This window comes from Mytilus galloprovincialis, chromosome 8 (genome assembly GCF_965363235.1).
Source record: "Mytilus galloprovincialis chromosome 8, xbMytGall1.hap1.1, whole genome shotgun sequence".
Lineage (NCBI taxonomy): Eukaryota > Metazoa > Mollusca > Bivalvia > Mytilida > Mytilidae > Mytilus > Mytilus galloprovincialis.
This window is the reverse complement of record NC_134845.1, coordinates 93475685-93497954: the sequence shown is the minus strand read 5'-3', so window position 1 is coordinate 93497954 and position 22270 is coordinate 93475685. Positions and strand designations below refer to the sequence as shown.

Genomic DNA, 22270 nt, shown 5'->3' with positions numbered 1-22270 from the left:
TTTAAGCCATTGGCCCATATGGGCGTAAAGTGCTTTTCAATAAAGTATTATAGGTCAACGTAAGGAATTTAACACAGAGTCTTGGCTCACACCGAACAGCAAGCTATAATAATAAAGGGCCCCTATGTGTTCGTATATTCATGTGTGTATCAAATCTGCTCGTGTTGTATAGATTGAAGTGGTTCTATGCGTATTCAGGTGTTTTGTGGATTTTAGAGTGTTCTTGTGGATTTTAGTGTTCTTGTGCGTATTGAGGTATTTTCTTGCAGACTGGATGAATGGATGGATGATTATACTATTTAACGTCCAGGGTCATATTTAATGCATGACGAGAATTTGATAAGGCAGCAACCATTTGATTTTCGGGGGGGGGGGGGGGCTATGGTTTTTTTTGGAAAAAAAAGTTTGTTTCCAGTTTTTGGAGAAAAAAATAATTTGTTTTGAATTCTGAAAAAAAAAATTGTTTGTTACACCCTCAGCTGCCACTATATGTAATGCTAAAATTGAAAGAAAAAATTGTTTTCGACCTGTCGCGAAAAAAAATAGATTGATTTTCTCCGGAGGCGAAAAAAAAAGTTTGTAAAGAAAAGAAAAAACATAACCCCCCCCCCCCCCCCCCCCCCCGGAAAATCAACTGGTTGCTGCCTAATGTGATATGAATTATAGGCAGTCCGCATTAAATGACAACGATATGAAAAATATGAAACAATTCATGATCAATGATTTATCCCGATACGTTTTTACGCCTCTCCCAAGTCAGGAGCCTCTGTCCTTTGTAAGACTTGTTTGTTTTTTTAATTTTAGTTCATTTATAGGTTTTTGAGTTAAGTGTGACGTTCATTTTCATTGAACTAGTACATAATTATATACATGTATTTAGTGGCCAGCTGAGGCCCAGTGACCCACCTCCGGATTAGGGATTTTCTCGTTGCGTTGAACACCCATTGGTGGTCTTCGGCTTTTGTCTGTTCTTTGGTCGGGTTGTTCTCTCTTTGACATATTCCCCACTTCAATTCTCAATTTTGATTGAAAAACTAAGGGACTAGTTTATAATAAAAAAATACGAAAAAACAAATATAACAGACATGAACCAACGACTACAACTGAACTACAGGTACCTGACTTGGGACATGAACGCATTGAATGTCGCGGGGTTAAACATGTTTGAAGGTGCAAACCTGACCTGACCTGGGACAGAGGGGAGAAGAGTACGACATAAGAACCAACTGTAAACATCAATTGAAAAGGGCTTCACTTGTCAGATCGATTCAAAGTAAAAAAAACACATATGATAAAAACATAGACCGAACACGGAAGGGTAATTATACATCTCTAAAAAAAATACAGTTCTGAGCGTATAATCGAAGTAAGTGGCTACTATTTCAAAGCCAAGAACAACTATTATGAAAATCATGTATCTAAGACTAAAATATTGAAGATATTTAGTAATTTGTGGTCACGTAATTATACCTGACTCAATAATAAACTAGTGATAAATTGATGACGCTCATTAAAATTCAAAACGTCACTACAGACACGGGCATAGAGAACGGGTTGGGATATATAAACACCGTAAGACGGTGCCAAAGGAACACCACCGTCCAAAAAATGGAAAATAAACAATAGGGAAAGAAAAATTGTCCTTTTTGTTGTTGATATTTGTGTATAGTTTCTCAGTCTGTTCATTGTTATTCTAATTATTATGTTTGTCATAAATAAAATACCAAATAAAGATACATGCACCTGGTATATATTGAATAGAATAGATTTTTTTTTATACACCAAATTATGGCCCCATAACTGTATATGTATCAGTAGGGCCCCATTACAGTATATGTATCAGTAAGGTAATGTTATTTCCATATCACAATATTTAACATGAAACTGGTCTGCTTTCTGTTTCTGCAATGTAATTACTAACGAGCGGTACGAAGTTCATTCTTTAGACAATATAAATCTTAGTGGTACAAGTGTGTATATAAACGACGTATATAGTTTTATCAATATGTTCTAACGATAATCTTAAAATGTAAGTTTATCAATTTTAGTATAATATATGAGTCAGATATTCAAGTTGACTTATTTTGTCGCATCATATCATCATGTGATAAATAGTATAAATGATATGAGGTCATGATATGTATGTTAAAATCATAATCTTTCAGTCAGTTTAATTGAAGTCTGGAGCTGGCATGTCAGTTAACTGCTCGTAGTCTGTTGTTATTTATGTATTATTGTCATTTTGTTTATTTTCTTTGGTTACATTTTCTGACATCAAACATTGTCAAACTCGGACTTCTCTTGAACTGAATTTTAATGTGCGTATTGTTATGCGTTTACTTTTCTACATTGGCTAGAGGTATAGGGGAGGGTTGAGATCTCACAAACATGTTTAACTCCGCCGCATTTTTGCGCCTGTCCCAAGTCAGGAGCCTCTGGCCTTTGTTAGTCTTGTATTATTTTAATTTTAGTTTCTTGTGTACAATTTGGATATTAGTATGGCGTTCATTATCACTGAACTAGTATATATTTGTTTAGGGGCCAGCTGAAGGACGCCTCCGGGTGCGGGAATTTCTCGCTACATTAAAGACCTGTTGGTGACCTTCTACTGTTGTTTTTTTCTATGGTCGAGTTGTCTCTTTGGCACATTCCCCATTTCCATTCTCAATTTTATCTCTAAAACAAAACATTAGAACTATCAAAATTCCGGACATCTAGATACTATAGTGGACATCTAGATACTATAGTGGACTTCTAGATACTATAGTGGACATCTAGATACTAAAGTGGACATTTAGATACTATAGTGGACATCTAGATACTATAGTGGACATCTAGATACTATAGTGGACATCTAGATACTAAAGTGGACATTTAGATACTATATATAGTGGACATCTAGATACTATACTGGACATCTAGATACTATAGTGGACATCTAGATACTATAGTGTACATTTAGATACTATAGTGGACATCTAGATACTATAGTACAACATCTAGATACTATAGTGGACATCTAGATACTATAGTACAACCTTTTTATAAAGCTTCTTCTTAGTGTGCATTGCCAAGATTATAATTGTTTTTAGTTTCGGTTGTCTGGGATATATAACATCACCTTGATTTGTCCCATCTTGTAACAAAAACCTTACTAAAGTCGGGAGTGCGTTTGGAATTGTCGGATATATAAATACCCAGGTTTGTCTGTTTCCGATGTATAAGTACGCATTTAATTCCGGTTGAAATGAGGAATTCTCGAGTATGATGAGTGCCACGCTCTTTGTACGTTAAAAGAACGTTTGAATCAAATATCTTAGGGGTTCATAGGTGGGCCACTCCTAGGCAATATTTCAAATCCTTAGGGAGCTACCATTTGATTGTTAGGGGGGGGGGGGGCTAGGACGAAATTTGAAAAAAATAGGCAGGACAGGAATTTTGAGTAAAAAAAAAGGCAGGATGAGACACTTGCAAAAAAAAAGTCAGGATGACAATTTAGGTAAAAAAAGTCAGGATAAACTAAAAAAAAAAGGCAGGACCGAATAGAGTGAAAAATAAAAAGGCAGGACAGAGATTACAACTAAAAAAAAAGGCAGGACAAAATTTTTCATCCTAGCCCCCCCATAAAAATCAAATGGTAGCTCCCTTAGAAAAGTAACTTCAGTTTTTCTAGCAATAGACCAAAAGTCATGTTCACACGATAAACCTACAATAAATCTTGCAGAATCTCCTGTCGGGTAACAATTTGTCTTGCAGAGCTCCCAATCGACCTTTAATGTGTCTTGCAGAACACACAGTCAACCCTATTAATGTGTCTTACAGAACACCCAGTCAACGTACAATGTATCTTATAGAACACCCTGTCTGTCTATGATATATCTTACAGAAAACTCGGCCTGCCTACAATGTATCTTACAAAGCACCCAGTCTGATTACAATGTATCTTACAAAGCACCCGGTCTGATTACAATGTATCTTACAAAGCACCCAGTCTGCATGATTACAATGTATCTTACAAAGCACCCGGTCTGATTACAATGTATCTTACAAAGCACCCGGTCTGATAACAATGTATCTTACAAAGCACCCAGTCTGATTACAATGTATCTTACAAAGCACCCAGTCTGATTACAATGTATCTTACAAAGCACCCGGTCTGATTACAATGTATCTTACAAAGCACCCAGTCTGATTACAATGAATCTTACAAAGCACCCGGTCTGATTACAATGTATCTTACAAAGCACCCAGTCTGATTACAATGTATCTTACAAAGCACCCGGTCTGATTACAATGTTTCTTACAGAACACCTGACCTGCCTCAGCCTACAATGTTTCTTACAGAACACCTGGCCTGCCTCAGCCTACAATGTTTCTTACAGAACACCTGACCTGCCTCAGCCTACAATATTTCTTACAGAACACCTGGCCTGCCTATAAGGTAGCTCACAGAACACCCGGTATGCCTACAATGTATCTTATAGAACACCCGGTCGACCTGGTCTTCAATTAATCTTGCAGGATACCGGGTCTGCCTACAATGTATATTGCAGAACCTACCTACCCTCTTTACTAACTTAACTGTTCTAATCATGAAATATGTGTTGTTAATTTTAAAAGCAAACTACAATCAATGAATTACAAAATAACCCCCGTGACGTTTACAAGTCACGACCGGCTCAATCAAATAATTAGTCAAACAATTGGACGTATAACCACAGCATAATCAATCAATCCATACGGACGTATAAACAAACGTTTCAAACAAATCCACGAATATCAAAGATTTGTCCTATAACCATATTCACACCTTTGTTGTAACAACACTCCAACATGAACTATCAAACTCCAAGTGAGCAATTAAAGTGTTAAATCCTAAAAACACTATTATTCTAATGTTTGCTTGTCTAAGCTAGTTGTAAATAAAGCTTTTATTTAAATAATAGAGCTTTGATGTCATGCTTATAAAATCGATGACAGTTGGAGATTTTTGTTTGACTAATTCCGACTGATTGACAGACTTTGAACTATCAAGTCAATTGTGCAAGGTATTATTGAGTTAATACTTGTAAACTATGTATGTTTTGAATTGAAATACAATTTGGAGTTTAGTTCGGCGTTCATTATCACTGAACTAGTATATATATTTGTCTAGGGACCAGCTGAAGGACGCCTCCGGGTGCAGGAATTTCTCGCTGCATTGAAGACCTGTTGGTGACCTTCTGCTGTTGTCTGCTGTAAGGACGGTCGGTTGTTGTCTCTTTGACACATTCCCAATTTCCATTCTCAATTTTATTTTGATTTGATCAGGTATCGAAGCCTGAACAATAGACTATATTTTGTCAATTTTTAATCTTGTCCTCTGCAGTAATTGAAGATCTGGATGGGTGGATTGGGGCTTTCGTTTTTTCTTCCTTAATTTTTAAAGTCGTTTTTCTCTTTTCTTCATATGTTTTGCTCATTTTTTGAATTTTTACCATCCTATTATTCTTTTTGTCTATTCTTTTTTTCCGACCAATTTTCTGTAGATTTGGCATTTGAATTTCTGTTTTGTAAACCCCTTACAGACTCTCGCTGATAAATCAGTGCTGTTTACACAAATCGCGTGCGGTCAATCAAGATCATTATGTTCAGTTCATTTTATGTATAACGATTTTAGGTTCAGACTTTTCAGACTTGATGTTGTAATCAGAATCAATGATCGTTTAAAATAATGTTTTGTTGTTATAAACAAAACCAAGCGAGTAAGGAAAATAGATTTAATTTGAATTAAAACATAACAAAGGGAGGCGATATACAGTAAATTGAAAGCTCGACGCAAAGTTAACAACACTGGAACATTGTACAAGCTGTATAAAATACAAAAAAGTTATACACATAAATAATTTACAAAAAAATTAGCAAATAACAATTCATTATTTTGCGTATTCTATTGCATTGGTCTATCACAATTTATATCTTGCGTGTCTCTTTTTCATTGGCCTATCACAATTTATATTTTGTGTGTCTCTTTTTCATTGGCCAATCACAATTTATATTTTGTGCGTCTCTTTATCATTGGCCAATCACAATTTAATACTTTGCTTATCTCATTTTTATTGGCCAATCACAACTTAATACTTTGCGTATCTCATTTTCATTGGCCAATCACCATTTCGTAAAGAGTAAACACACATACTGTCTGCAATTACGAATCATGATATCTCTCAACGTTACCTGCAAAAGTACTTGAAAAAGACTTTGAATAAATCATAGGTGTACTCGTTTTCTTCTGTCTATCACAATATAAAATTTATATAAAATAAGTTCGTCAAATTCGAACCCAACAGTCAACGGTCCTTCAATAAAAAAAAAATGCGGATAAGAAAGGGTAAACTGTTCACAATGTTCTTGAATCATATAGCGTCAAATCAATTTATATTAGTGTGGGATATATTTTATACGTGTGCGAGTTGGTGGTGAAACAAAAACTGTAACCCATTCACGACATAGGTTAAAAAAATATACAAAATCCAAGTTCAATTGTCCGATAGAATTTGTTTAGACGAAAACCATTTCTGGAATTTGTCTTGTACCACATATTTACATTGTTGCACCAGTTAGCATCGGTCTTTCGCTTGTTGTTTCATTACTTTAAAGGCAACACCTCGTTTCTGATTGCCTGAAGCAAATGAGAAAAACAACCGAACATCATTCATTTAGTTGGTTATTTTCCTAAAAATGATAACGATTGCAACGCTTTTGATCAATAGAAGACGATCTTCATCAATTCACCGACGTCCTCAATCAACAGGAGAGTCTAAAAATACATCCCTTACGGTTCTCCCACTTCCTTCATCCGTTACCTCGACTATTAATTCCGTGTATGTCAATGCCATCTTGATTGTAATTTGAGAATTTTCTTTTCGGTTTGACACTAGCGTAATCCGAATTCGTCCGAGATAATGACATGTATTGTCGGAAGTGTATAAAGGGGAAGCAACTGTGGATAAGTAAATCGGCACACTTAGATAACGCTGGTCTTTGCGATTGATAAATATTGCCCCACTTCTTACAAATTCTCCAATTCTAATTTCTTCTCCTACTTCGATATACCTATGAAAGAGGTCTGCACATAACGGAACGCCATCTGCCGAGAATTTCTTGTCGTCATTGTGTTCATGCACATTGTAAGGCATTGCAATAGCAATACCGTAAGAATACTTTGCCTTCATATAAAGAATAGGGCTCGATTCATAACCGTATAATACTCCACCTTGCATGACAGAAAGTTCCGGATCGGTCGGCATTAGGACTGTAATATCCGGAAACTTCTTCCGGATGGCGTTCTGGACAATTACGGAATTTGCAAAACCTCCAGCTAGAACAAGTGTTTTGATATCTTTTGTTGTACCGGCGTATAAGATTTTTACCAAATGTGAAGTTATCTGCTCGGCCACAATTGTGTAGAAACTTTCAACAATCTCAACATCAATGTGCAAGTTATCTCCTACAAGCTTAACCAACTCGCCGTACTCTGAATTTTCTACTTTTAATTGCAGTTGTTGTTTATAGTTTACTTCATAAATTTTCCGTACCATAGGCGGTAATTTGATAACAATATTTTGTCCATTTGCAGGATTAAAAGTTCTTTTCTTAATCTCAAAATCTTTCTGGAGATTTAAGAGTTCCTGTTTGCAAGTTAGGAAGAACTTGTCCATGATATCAAAACCTATCAATTTCATTAAAAATTCGACAAAAGCGCCATCAACTCGAATTCCACCAAAAACCGCTCCACAACTTCTTTGTTTCTGTTTTAATTCGTTGTTTTCATCAAGTTCCATTACAGTAGAATCGACTGTTCCCCCTGAAAAAGTTAAAAGGTCCTCTATTAAAGGGTATGCAGTTATCTCAACAACATTACAAACCGCAACAACAAATTACTAGTAGGCCCTTCAGGGTTATTGGAACCAAGTTAAATATGGGGGCAGATTTTCAGAATGGAGTAAAAAAAAAAAGGATAAAAAAATTGCATGAAAACATCATTCAAACAAAACATTTGCTTGGAAACATTCATAGGATTTTCCATATATGCATACTAACTAATCCCTTCTCTATCCAAAAGATCTGCCCCTAATTCAAGATGGCTGCAACATCCGTGTCGTGGCCTTTTATTAAACCTTCACAGACGATGGACGATAAGCGATGACAATAGCCAATTTGTGCTCCACCTTTACAATAGGTGATTATAAAGTAAAGGAAAAAGGAACCCTCGCCTTACGTTATAGGAAAACAGTATCATGAGTAGGTTTACAGGGCGGGTCCAGGTGAGGGCGTAATGGGGGTACGCCCCCTTTTTAAAAAAAATAATAATATATCTAAAATACACATGCTCCAAATCAGGAACCGTTACATTTGTGAATTTAACAATTATTTCATGTTGTTTTTTTTAGATTTTTTTTTTTATTCTACGCCCTCTCTTCCAAATATCCTAAAAAAAGCCCCTGGTTTATGTCTTCTATGTACAATCCTTTTTTTATATTCAGTGGGCCGTGAAATTGGGGGGGGGGGGTCAAAATTTACATTTGGCATTACAATTAGAAAGATCATATTACAGGGAACATGCATGTGTTTATTGCACATGTTGGACTTCAACTTCATCAAAAACTACTTTAACCGGAAGCGAGACAGACGAACGGTCGGACGGTCGGACACACACACCGAAAAACTTAATGAACGTACGTGGGGCATAAAAACAGCATTAAATTTAAGATACATTTAAAATCAATACTCATCAATAATTTTATAAAACAAACTAAAACTTGCTAGTAGGTAATAATTAATAAATAATCAACCGATGATGATTACCTAGTACACATTAGATTTTAGTTCCATAAAGCTGAGCATATTGAAGTATATGACTATAACGCGTCGCTCTAATCCTTTTTCAAATGACAATAATGTCATCAAAGCTTTACGGCTACGCCTGTTTAATGTTTACTTTGTTCAAAAGGTAAAAAGGTTCGGTTCAACGACCTTTTTTCAATCTGAAATGTTTTCAAGAAGCGAGATCTTAAACTTTTTAACAAATCTCCGATTTTCTTCTGAGAATAAATTAAAAAAGAAAAAAATTTCAATGAACAAACTGTGTAGAGTTTTACATACGAAAAATCTACTTATATTTGTCGATTCCATATATTCTAGATTTTGCTTATTATATCTAAAGAGCTGTCGATAGACAGTTTGTCCACGGGGGTATCGCATTGGTTCTGTAATGACACGTCACACAGTGACATTGATATAATTGTACTTTCCAGTATGATTGCCAGAGACCAAACATCGTAGAAATGACCAATTATAGTTTAATTTATGATCATTATATAAGCAAAAACAAATTGCAAAGATAGGTTGTTATTTATATTTGTTTAATTCTGCGTAGTTCTGGTCGTTTGGCGACATGTTTTTTTGTTTGTTTGTTATGTTTGTTTTGATTGGTTGTCACTGCACTGACGTTTTACACAAATGTTTTATTTACCAAGCTTGACACCGTGTGATTCAAAAGCCAAGTGTATCATGACATTTCTAATTACATATATCAATAATTAACAAAACATGTAAAATCATTCATAACACGGAATATTTTACAGAATGGAATGGTACGTTATTGACTTTTCTCCTTAAACATCGATTCCGTTTCGCTATTTCTTTATTACATTAAATTTTCAAGGTCAACAAACATTTAGTCATTCGATGACTTTGACTCATCGTGAAAGTAAAACAAAACAACCAATCCAATAGTAAAGAATTAAACATACAAAAAAGGGATGATTTCATTAAAAACCCATACTTCCTCATGTTGAATATTCTTGTTTCAAATGGGAAATGAGCAAAGGAACAGCGCTTCAATTGCCTTTAAAAAAATGCATATTAGGATTTCAACATAGGGATTCACGCAAACCTCACTTCCTGTTTAAGAGATTCGAGTTAAATGCTTTGATGATTGTCAAACATGCTACATAGATGCATTGAAGAACACAGCTAGTAGTAATTTAATTTAAAATGAATGCAGATATATTTGACTGGCAAAGACAACTGGTAGATACGACCGTAAGAACCCCTACTATAAACAATATTACAATTCACAACAGGCTTTAGAAAATGGGACATAAAGCAAGTAGACAGCCTAGACAAACCTATTTGTCACGTAAGAATCGAAAAAAGTAAATGTAAAAGAAATTCAATAAAAAAATAATAATGAAAAAATTCCAAAACAAGAATATAAGAGTAATAAATCCGTTCGTCAGTTATTTAGTTCGAAATGATCCGAAATGATTGTTTGAAATCAAAGACAGTATGGGTAAAATGTATATCAAATAATAACAAATATACAGTGTTTTAATGATTACTTCATTGTTGTTTCTGTTGAATTGTTTTTAAGCCAATTTTGTCATAGTCTGACTACATAATTCAGTGTTAAAGGACAAATCACACATACCCACGACAACTTACTTCAGTGTTAAAAGACAAATCACACATAAACACAACAAAAATAATAAACTTGCCTCCCAAATCCAACAGTAAATACTGCATCCCTGTCCTTTGTAAACATATAATCTCGCCATTTCTCGTGTTAATTCTGTGAAGGGGCATGATCTGACAATAAAACGAGGCTGCAACTGGTTCCGGTACTAGTATAACGTCCGCAATTCCTGCCTGTAATTATAAACAGATGTTTTATTATAGAAGTATTTTTAAAGGGTTATTGATGTGCAAAAAAATATTAAATCAAAAACTGAATACTAGTAACACAGTGTAGATACTATTCTGTACGCTATCCGGAAGTCGCGATTTTCGAAGCGATGATTTCCAACCGGCTAACGACGGTTTTGCCTACGGTAACTTTTCTCATCATTTCTTTACTCCTATATCTACAAAGTGCTTTGAACATCTTCAAGGTATATATAGCATCATAAATATGAGTTACTGTAACAAAAACATGCAACTTGGTAGAAAAAAGTGAAATCGATGGACAATTTTGCTCTCGTAGTACAAAGCAAATAATCTTTTATTGCAAATATTTGCATCAGTTTACAGTTTAATATATACTGTTTCAATATTCTTTTCGTATTTAAGTACAATATTCGTATTTCCCATAAAAAATATGTTTTCCTTGAGGATCCCAAAATAAATTACTGTACGATCAGTCTAGAACTGACTGTATTCTAGAAGCGATTTCAGATTTTTTGACTGTATGACCAGTCGTGATTTTGAAGAAAAAACAACAGCAATTTGAAGGTATATACGTGTATATGTGATATTATGAACTATCCAGGGAACTATAACGTGTAATTACTTTCATCAGACAATACAAATATATTTCTGATGAATTTTTTAGATGGCAAAATAATTGTATTTTTGTTACATCAGTCTTATTTAAAATCAAATGCCTAAAATGTAATACATGATTCGCTTGTGGACTTCGTAATAGTGTATCGTTACAGTTATCTGTTTATAGGTGTCAGACCACCAATTACTCCCTCCAATAGTGCTTTTGATGTCATTGTTTACTTAAACTAACCAACAAATTTGCAGAAATGAAACTTTTGGTGAAAGGGAAATATATTTAGACCATTTTGAGCCAAAATTCACTTGTCTATGAGTTTGCATTAAAAATTCAGGATTAATGCGCTACATATTACACTAATTTAAGATTTCCAGAAAACCGGGAGTTATTTTGGTAGTACCTGTCGTTTCAAAATCAGAAATTTGTTACAAGACTTTAAACATTGGTTGAAAATTGGCATGTAGGAAGGTGATACATGTACAATTCAGGATATACCTGGTTTCCTTGAAGTTAAACTTAAGGTAAAATATTTAGAAAGCTGTGAAAATTGCAAAATTTGGTTGAACAGATAGGGATTTTTAATTGGTGGTCTGACACCTTATAGCTATTACATTTTTAAAGATTATTTACACCGTCCTCCGTTGACCAATTGATGATAACATATATATAAATCAAGCTTGTCGCTTTTAAAATAACAAAAAATGGATAAAGACAGCTTTGCGTAGGGGGTTAATTCATGTGATATAATTTTGGTAAGTTTACAGAAATAGAAGGTCCATAATGCATTAATCGAGTACAAATGGAGCAATTTCAGAAAACTTTAATGATTGGTTTAGGAGGTGTTGGAAATACGTCCGTATCTTATATAAAGTAACCCCATAAAAGATTTTTACTAAAATTCGAAATAGACGGTGCACAATACAGTCATTATCATATATGATAAGGAATCCGAATAAGATTAATTAATAGTTATATCAGTGACGGATTAAAAAAAGGGGGATCCGGCAGTTTAAAACCCTTTTAAACTATCAATGCATTTGTATGGGAACATAAATAAATTATATTTGAAATCCCCTTTTCTCCTGGATTGGACCCCCTCTCCATTTAATGAATGGCTATTATCTATTTTGAATTTATTGAACCATAAAACTAATTTTTGACTCTTCACATTGAATAATCCGCGAAGCGGATTATGTAAAATGTGAAGAGTCAAAAATTAGTTTTATGGTTCAATAAAATCAAAATAAATTATTGCCATTCATTATAAAAAAAATTCTATCAAAAATAAGAACTTTTTATATTATTTATATTAACAATAACAACGTACACACATGTTGGCGTATGAATACACACCGTCAGAGTGGGCATGTCGCCATCAAAATTGACAACATTGAAAATAAAACTAATAATTTTAACCAATCAGAAAACAGTAAATATTTATTTAAAAATGGCCGGAACCCCCAATGTATATAAAGTGGTTTATGAGGAGATGCGCTTACAAAACCGGCGAAACATATTGTACCGGTCGAACGGACGAACGGAAAGACGGACTTCTTCATCACTTTAACCCCCTGCTTGACAAAGTGGTGCATACAATTGAGTGTCAAAGAGACAGCTCTACATCTTAAACAAAGTGAAGGAACTGTGAACAATTATAGGCTACAGTACGGCCTCGAATGTGTGTAAATACATGCATTTTTATATAACAACTAAATCTGTGTGTTTGTACAATTTTAAGTATAACGGAGGACATTTCTGAAACTTATATACTAGCATACATCAAACCTTCCTCTTATTTTAGCAACATTTAAACATCCTTATACTTAATGTAGTAAGTCGAGTACACCGTATTAAGCTAAAATATGTTTCAGGATGTGAATGTATTGAAAGATATTTGTGTTATTTAGAAAAATGCCACCTTCTAATGTATCGTAAATAACTTTGAAATAACCACTAGAATACAGTGACATAAAGACTGATCATACAGTTTTAAAATATACAAGCGAGACTGATCGTACAGTGAGAAATTCAAACAAGTGTAATTTTCTTATTTCTGGCTTCAAAGATCTGGTTGAAACTTTTACCACCACTTGAAATATACTTCATTTAGTTAATTAAGTCTGGATTTTACGTTAATTTGAACACTAAGAGGGTAAAAAGATTGTTTTTAGGTTCGCCGACTGATTTTTCTTAGTGATGCACTTGAAAATCTCTTGATTAAGGCAAAGATACGAATAATGAATGTGCGGAATTTAATTCTAAACCATTTGAGAATATCGATGTCGGCTGAATTTATCATTAAGCAATGTACAGATGATCAACTTACCGTTTAATTCAGTATACCCATCAAATTTAAAATGTGATCCAAAACGTTCTCGCTTCGAAAATCGCGACTTCCGGAAAGCGTACAGAATAGTATCTACACTGTGAGTAAAAGAATTGTTATGTACTTCGATTTTTATGAGTTTATTGGCCGAATTTTAACTTTATCGAAACCTCAGCAATCCATTTATGTGTATCGCGCATGGATTAACGGCCTTAACGTGATCACAATTAGCGAATGCTTGTGTCCAAGTATACCTTAGATGAGCAAACCTGATTACTTTTGTCGATTTCGCGTTAAATCCCCTAGATACACCACAGTGAAATAAACATCTTTACTACAGCTAATCGAAGTGCGAACTAAAGTAAAAACGGGCAATCAAGTATTTATTTTGTAGAAGTGCATAATGGAATAAAACATTGTTAGAAATCACAGAAGGCTTTAAAATTAAAATTATAGCAACAATTCATTTTTTCAAAGTGTTTGTCGCTGGATTGTATAATAGTGATGACTGCTGTACCTATATTTTGACTGTTTTATTTATTATGTCTGTTTTGTTCACGCATCGTTGTAAATATAACGGAATTTGATGAGACTATCGTACTAGTGAGAGGTTTAGCGCTATAAAAACAGGTTCACTCCACCATTTTCTGCATTTGAAAATGCCTGTCCCAAGTCAGGAATATGACAGTTGTTCTCCAATCGTTTGATGTGTTTTGTCATTTGATTTTGCGATGTTATTAGGGACTTTCCGATTGAATTTTCCTCGGAGTTCAGTATTTTTGTGATTTTACTTTTTATTTAAAAGGGGAAACAACTTGATCTTACCATGCAAGAATATGTATTGGAAGAGAAGGGGATGGACAGGGCACAAGTATTGTTTGGACTTACCTGCTTAGCAGCGACTTTAAGAAAGTGCTGTCCATTATCTGTCCATGTGGCTGGATGTGTCAAGACCCATCGTATATGGAATTTTTCAACTATCCAATCAGAGTTAGAGACTTTTAGGATTCCGGCTAAAGCGTCGATCAAGTGTGACCGTAAGTACTTTAGAATACCACAAAATACTGCAGCGGCTCGGAGTGGTTTACCTGAATCATCTTTTATATTGGTGGCAGTGCTTAGAGTCTGCAAAAGACAAAAAATAAACAAACTATTATAGATCTGTGAAGCTAAAAGATTCTTTGGGGAGCAACCATTTAACTTCAAGGTGTGGGGTACGTATGGTGTTTTGTTCGAGTTAGGAAAACAATTTTCGCCCGAAAGCGCTTTTTTGTTGTGTTTTTCGACGCAATTAATCAAATTATTTGTTTAAAATTAAATCCTCTAAGTTATGGGGAAAATCGGGATTCATAAATTTTTTTCATGCATCTGCCTGACAATAATATTTTTTTTTCTTCATCAAATTGGGGTAAGAATATTTTTTGAAGGAAAAAAACACCAAAGCCCCCCCCCCCCCCCCGATCTATTTTAAGAGTTTAATAGTCGTTCCCCTAGACAGGCGCAAGCAAATAAAAATATTACGGCAACTCCTTTTTTTTAATTTTATTTTGCTCATGCTATGAATCGATGTTTCAAATCGAAAGAATCCCTCATCTAAAAGATTACATTTTAGTTTTATTAAATAAATGAGATCTTCCAATGCATAGAAAAAAAACTACGACCATTCTAACAAGATGATCATTTGAGGAAGTTTAATAAGATGTTGATTGTTTGACGTCTAACTATGGAACGCCATGACTGTCTTCTGATGTTGATTGTTTAATATGTTTGGTGCTTTATGCATTATGTTCAGTAGTATGTATATTATGTTCAGTAGATATCCTATTATGTTCAGTAGTTATTACATTATGTTCAGTAGTATGTATATCATGTTCAGTAGATATCCTATTATGTTCAGTAGTTATTACATTATGTTTAGTAGTTTTTACATTATATTCGGTGCTTTAGTTATTATGTTCAGTAGTTTCATTATTATATGCAGTGGTATTTTAATTATGTTCGGTACTTCTGACGTTATATTCAGTACATTTTTCATTATGTTCAGCACTTTCGACATTATGTTCAGTAGATTCAATATTATTTGCAGTACATCATGTAATACCTTCAGCAGTCCCGCTTTCTTTATATTCAGTAGATTATTCATTATGTTCAGTAAAAGCATCTGTATTATATTCGGTTCGTTCAACTTTATGTTCAGTGGTTGTATCATTATGATGATGTAGTAAAAGTGGTTGTATCATTATGATGATGTAGTAAAAGTGGTTGTATCATTATGATGATGTAGTAAAAGTCGGGAAGTCAATAACGGAAATTGTCGGAAAAAAACGAACGCGGATATTTTTGACGGACGTTTAATTCATGATCACCTTTACATGATTAAATGAAAATGAAAGAAATGGAAGCAGTTTTAAATCGGTGTGGTTTACGTTTCCAGAAAAAATAACTCCTGACTTTATTTGTAAGTTGTCGCTACAAGATTTCGCATATTTAGGTACATGTATGACTGACAGGAGAAAAATAATGGAATTAAAAATAGCTTGTGTTCATTTCAGCAGCAATATTTTGACTAAGATAGCTCGAACAAATGCCTAACGGACAACTTTTTTTCAATCCGTTCATGTCCGCTAGACGTCCGTTCTTATCTGTTAGACGTCCGTCCATATCCGTTGCATGTCAGTTTAGCGTACGTTTAATCTGTCGACGTCCGTTCTGTCTGGTGGAAAATTTTGAGCATGTTCAAAACTTTGAACTGACGTCCATTGAATGAAATGTCCGTTGAACGTCTGGTAGGCGTCTGTTTTGTACGGTACTCGTCCGTTTCACTTCCGTTTTGTATTCGTAACGTGTCCGTTAAGCCTCGGTCACACCTTACCGGATAGCTCGAACGGACGCCTAACGGATAACTTATTTTCAATCCGTTGATGTCCGTTAGACGTCCGTTTTTATCCGTTAGGCGTCCGTCCATATCCGTTGCATGTCCGTTAAGCGTCCGTTTTATCCGTTGACGTCCGTTCTGTCCGGTGGAAAATTTTGAGCATGTTCAAAACTTTGAACGGACGTCCAACGGATAAAATGTCCGTTGAAAGTCCGTTAGGCGTCCGTTAGGCGTCCGTTTTGTACGGTACTCGTCCGTTTTGTATCCGTTACGTGTCCGTTATGCATCCGTTGGAGATCCGGTAGACCAATTCACCAACGGACGTCTACCGGACGCCTAACGGACGCCTAACGGATAAAACGGATGTGAAACGGACATTAACGGAAGGATAACGGATAAAACGGATGCCTACCAGATGTAAAACGGACAAATGCCTATTGAAATTTCGCGTCAGAAATGCCAATAATTGATATGCTAGATTTTCGTAAGTGTCATGAATATTTATTATTCGTGATGGATCTTGGAGTAACAGCACGTCTTCGCTTCCAAGCAGCCCTTATTCAGGCCATACTTAACTTAAATGTAGCAAATATAAACCTTATAGCTGTCGAAAGGAGAAGAAGGAGAAGACAAAGGAGATGGTGGACACGACCATGGCTTAGTCCTGAAAGACGACGCAGTTTTGGTCTATATGACCAACTCATGACCGAACTTAGGCGGGAGGATCGGCGTACACTTCCTTCGAATGCCCACAGAGATGTTCGACGAGGTATTGCAGCGGGTTGGACCTCGCATAGCCAAGCAGTATACCTTTTACAGAAATCCGCTGGAACCAGGACTCAAGTTAGCAATTACACTTAGACATCTTGCTTCTGGAGCAAAATATCGTAGCATGCAGAACGGATGGAGAGTTCCGCATAACCATATCCGTTTTCATACCAGAGTTACATAATATAAACAAATTCAGAAAATCAACTTAAACTCTATAAAAATGAATTACCACACTGCTTCTACCTTGACTTTTTTAATCAGAGGAGCTCTATATTTGCACATATATCATGCTATACATCACGCAATACAAAATAAAATCAACTTAACCAGTTAACTAAAGTGACCCTCGTGTGTAAACACGTAAAAAAAATCGGATAAATTGTTCAATTTGTTTGGTACATGTGACCTTGATACCTGTCCTACTGTTCACACTTTCTCAGAAGCAAATATTATAACATATATACCATGTCCATCTGACGCGCCTTTAATTTTCAGATGGTTTATTGCTTTTAATTTTCAGATGGTTTATTGCCTTTAATTTTTAGATGGTTTATTGCCTTTAATTTTTAGATGGTTTATTGCCTTTAATTTTCAGATTATTTTGTTCACCCGTTTTATCCGTTACGCTTCCGTTAGGTGTCCGTTTTATCCGGTACTCGTCCGTTGGATGTACGTTCGACGTCCGTTCTGTCCGGTACGTATCCGTTTCACGTACGTTCAATGTCCGTTGTGTGTCCGTTAGGCATTCGTTACATGTCCGTTAGTACACCAACGGACTCCCAACGGATACAAATTTTGTCAACGGATAACTTTTTTTTTATCCGTTAGGCGTCCGTTCGAGCTATCCGGTAAGGTGTGACCGAGGCTTTATACATCCGTTTGAGGTCTGGCAGATAAATTCACCAACGGACTTCTAACGGACGTCTAACGGATAAAACGGATGTTGAACGAATGTGAAACGGACTTCTTCCGGACGTATAACGGATTAAACGGATGATGAACCGATCTTAAACGGATAAATGCCAATTGAAAATTTCGCGTCTGAAATGCCAATTAGCCTTTCTTAAGATTCATGAATTCTTATTATTCATAATCGATCTTAGCGTAAGGGCACGTCTTCACTAGCAAGCTTCTCTTATTCAGGCAAGACACTGGCCTTAAGTGGTATTTTGACGAACAAACCAAAACCAAATACACATAAACATTTTGATTATTTACAAGATTTACATGTATTTTTATTGTCGCCTTTAATTTTTTCGGATTACTGTAGAAGGGGATAATTTTTCTTAATTGGCTTTAATTTAGAGGGGAATGCAAAAGATTTTAAGTTTTCATGGGTAAGAAAAGAGGAGCCGCAAAGCACCCATCACCTTTAACCGGTAAAAAAATTAAAAGTCTCTTGCGTAATTGTCTTTTTTTATTTTGTTATTCATTGGAACGCTTTATATCACAGGAGAAAAGGGGAGGGTAAACACACAATTGATCATGCCAAGAAATTACCTCCGTTTTGTACGGTACTCGTCCGTTTCACTTCCGTTTTGTATTCGTAACGTGTCCGTTGAGGTCTGGCAGATAAATTCACCAACGGACTTCTAACGGACGTCTAACGGATAAAACGGATGTTGAACGAATGTGAAACGGACTTCTTCCGGACGTATAACGGATTAAACGGATGATGAACCGATCTTAAACGGATAAATGCCAATTGAAAATTTCGCGTCTGAAATGCCAATTAGCCTTTCTTAAGATTCATGAATTCTTATTATTCATAATCGATCTTAGCGTAAGGGCACGTCTTCACTAGCAAGCTTCTCTTATTCAGGCAAGACACTGGCCTTAAGTGGTATTTTGACGAACAAACCAAAACCAAATACACATAAACATTTTGATTATTTACAAGATTTACATGTATTTTTATTGTCGCCTTTAATTTTTTCGGATTACTGTAGAAGGGGATAATTTTTCTTAATTGGCTTTAATTTAGAGGGGAATGCAAAAGATTTTAAGTTTTCATGGGTAAGAAAAGAGGAGCCGCAAAGCACCCATCACCTTTAACCGGTAAAAAAATTAAAAGTCTCTTGCGTAATTGTCTTTTTTTATTTTGTTATTCATTGGAACGCTTTATATCACAGGAGAAAAGGGGAGGGTAAACACACAATTGATCATGCCAAGAAATTACCTCCGTTGAAATTCTGCAAACATCACATAGAGCAAATTACATGGAAGATTAATATTGACCATTCGGTATATAGCTGTGTTCTAAATGACACGTACATGGAGGTCCTAAATTAATTTGTTGAATGAAATCAAATCTTTAAATACTAATGGGTGCCGTAGGAGGTCGACCGGAATTTTTTGCTCGGATTTCTTGGCATGTAACAGATAGAAAACTCAGGATTAGAATTCATAGAACAAAAAAGGGGCAGTGGCAAATATTTCATGTATATTTTGAAAACAGAGATTTACCCCGGCACCCTTTGCCATAAAACTTTCTTTTTCTTATTTGTGCCTTCGGACTTGGGCTATTTCTTTCTTTGCGGGCGTATACTCCAAGCAAACAACATGCATGTGTATAACGGCACTTTAGATTTTCGTATTAAATAAAGAAAGTTGCCGGTCCGGTGCATGAACAGATTGGTTAGAAAGCAAGGTTTTAATTTTAATTAGATTGGAAAGCTTAATTCGAGGGTTGAAAATAGAGAGCACCAAGAAAGGGGGGGGGGGGGTAGTCCACAGGGAATATTTTTAAAACAGTCAAATCGATTTCAAGCAGGGATTCCAGTGCTTCTTTGGGAATGAAAAACTTGTTATTACTCAGTCAAAATATTGCTGCTGAAATGAACACAAGCTATTCTTAATTCCATTATTTTTCTCCTGTCAGTCATACCTAAATATGCAAAATCTTGTAGCGACAACTTACAAATTGAGTCAGGAGTTATTTTTTTCTTGTGAAAAATGCCAACTTGGGAACGTAAACCACACCGATTTAAAACTGCTTCCATTTCTTCCATTTTAATTCAATCACGTAAAGGTGTTCATGAATAAAACGTCCGTCAAAAATATCCGCCTTCGTTTTTTTCCGACAATTTCCGTTATTGACTTCCCGACTTTTACTACATCATCATAATGATAAAACCACTGAACAGAAAGTTGAACGAACCGAATATAATACAGATGCTTTTACTGAACATAATGAATAATCTACTGAATATAAAGAAAGCGGGACTACTGAAGGTATTACATAATGTACTGCAAATAATATTGAATCTACTGAACATAATGTCGAAAGTGCTGAACATAATGAAAAATGTACTGAATATAACTTCAGAAGTACCGAACATAATTTAAATACCACTGCATATAATAATGAAACTACTGAACATAATAACCAAAGCACCGAATATAATGTAAAAACTACTAAACATAATGTAATAACTACTGAACATAATGTAATAACTACTGAACATAAAAAGATATCTCCTGAACATAATATACATACTACTGAACATAATGCATAAAGCACCGAACATATTAAACAATCAACATCAGAAGACAGTCATGGCGTTCCATATCTAACGACAATTATTGCATCCCTATTTTGGAAGAAATAGCAAATTGAAGAAAATTTATTAAGATCTCTAAACATTGAGCTTGTAATTTTGAGAGTATATCAATTTGAATTTCTCAGTTTTATAAGTTAATATATAATATGAAATGAAATCATTCATACACTAAACCTACCAGTACTATAGTAAAATTTTATAATTACACTTTTTCCCTTTTTCTGGCCCATCGTGAAACTAGGTTGATATTCAGTATAATTATCTTTTATCCTGTAACAGAGCCTTATCTATTAATTTATTCTTATCTTAAAACAATAAAATTAGATTAAATCAGGACTCAGAATAAAAACAGGAGAGGGATGATTCTGGATCTAAATTGGGATAATTGTGCGTGTTTATATCGCAAAAGATTTTTTTTTCCATTTCACAATCACAAATTGTTTACTCTCAAACAAATGTCTTTAAGGTCTTGTCAGAACTGCCAGAGACGACCTATGTACAGTCTGACTGTCAAAGTTGGAATTTCAGTTTAAGAAACACGAGCAAACCATTTCTGACGCATTTCAGTAATATGGGACAAAGGTTTGGTAGTTAGAATAAATCCATTTTAAAATGCACTAAAAAGTGGAAATTTCCAGTTTCATTTCTGCATATATTGTTGAGTTGTTACAAAGAATCACTACCAAAGACAGGACACGGTTGGTTGAGGTTGTAAAATAAATCCCGATCGATAACGCGAGAGAAATGGAGAATGAAAACTAGTAAGTAGAAAAAGGGGAACCAAAAATACCAACAGCAGACTACAAAACACTTGATAGAATAACCAGGTGCTCCGCAGGGCCCAGCTATATACGACCGCAGAGGTCGAACCCTGAACAGTTGGGGCAAGTATGGACAAAACATTCAAGCGTTATACAGCTCTGAATTTGGATTGTGATCAAATTTTTGACATTACATGTTTGTTTTTTTACACAAAACAAATGTCAAGATTTTACAAATCAATTAAAGATTTCTTCTTCAAACTTATTTAAATCTAAAATTAAATAGTTGACACAGCATAGGTTTCTGACACAGAATGAATGTGGTCTAATGAACTATTATTTTTTTTTTGCCTTTGAGCAATTCACTATGCTGTTGAATATTAATCCTCTCAAAAAAATGTTTGAAGAAATTTTCTTTTTATTTATGAAATCTGAAATGAGAAAAATTTAACCCCCCATTTTTTTTTCACATCCCCGTTTCCCTTTTTCCAAAACTGATATCAATTCAAATTTCAAATGGAGTTTGCAACAATAACTACTCTTTTAAATACATCATAAAATATTAAAATGTAAAATAAAGTGCTTGTTATCACTGAATGGTAAAGATTGGTTGGTAGTAAAAGTGAATATAAATTGTTTATTGTTTATTGT

The 22270-nt window shown here is 34.9% G+C and overlaps 1 protein-coding gene across 3 annotated transcripts in view; it reads right to left on the bottom strand.

The window, feature by feature from the left end:
* Positions 1-5745: 5745 nt before the first annotated feature.
* Positions 5746-22270, bottom strand: part of LOC143042860 (heat shock 70 kDa protein 12B-like) — a 29134-nt gene continuing 12609 nt past the window's right edge. For all 3 annotated transcript variants that reach the window (XM_076215342.1, XM_076215343.1, XM_076215341.1), the window contains exons 4-6: positions 14538-14774; positions 10542-10692; positions 5746-7846 (exon numbers count right to left, since the gene is read on the bottom strand). In XM_076215342.1, coding sequence (XP_076071457.1) covers positions 6783-7846; positions 10542-10692; positions 14538-14774 — 1452 coding nt within the window. In that variant the 3' untranslated portion in view covers positions 5746-6782. The remainder of the gene's footprint in view (positions 7847-10541; positions 10693-14537; positions 14775-22270) is intronic.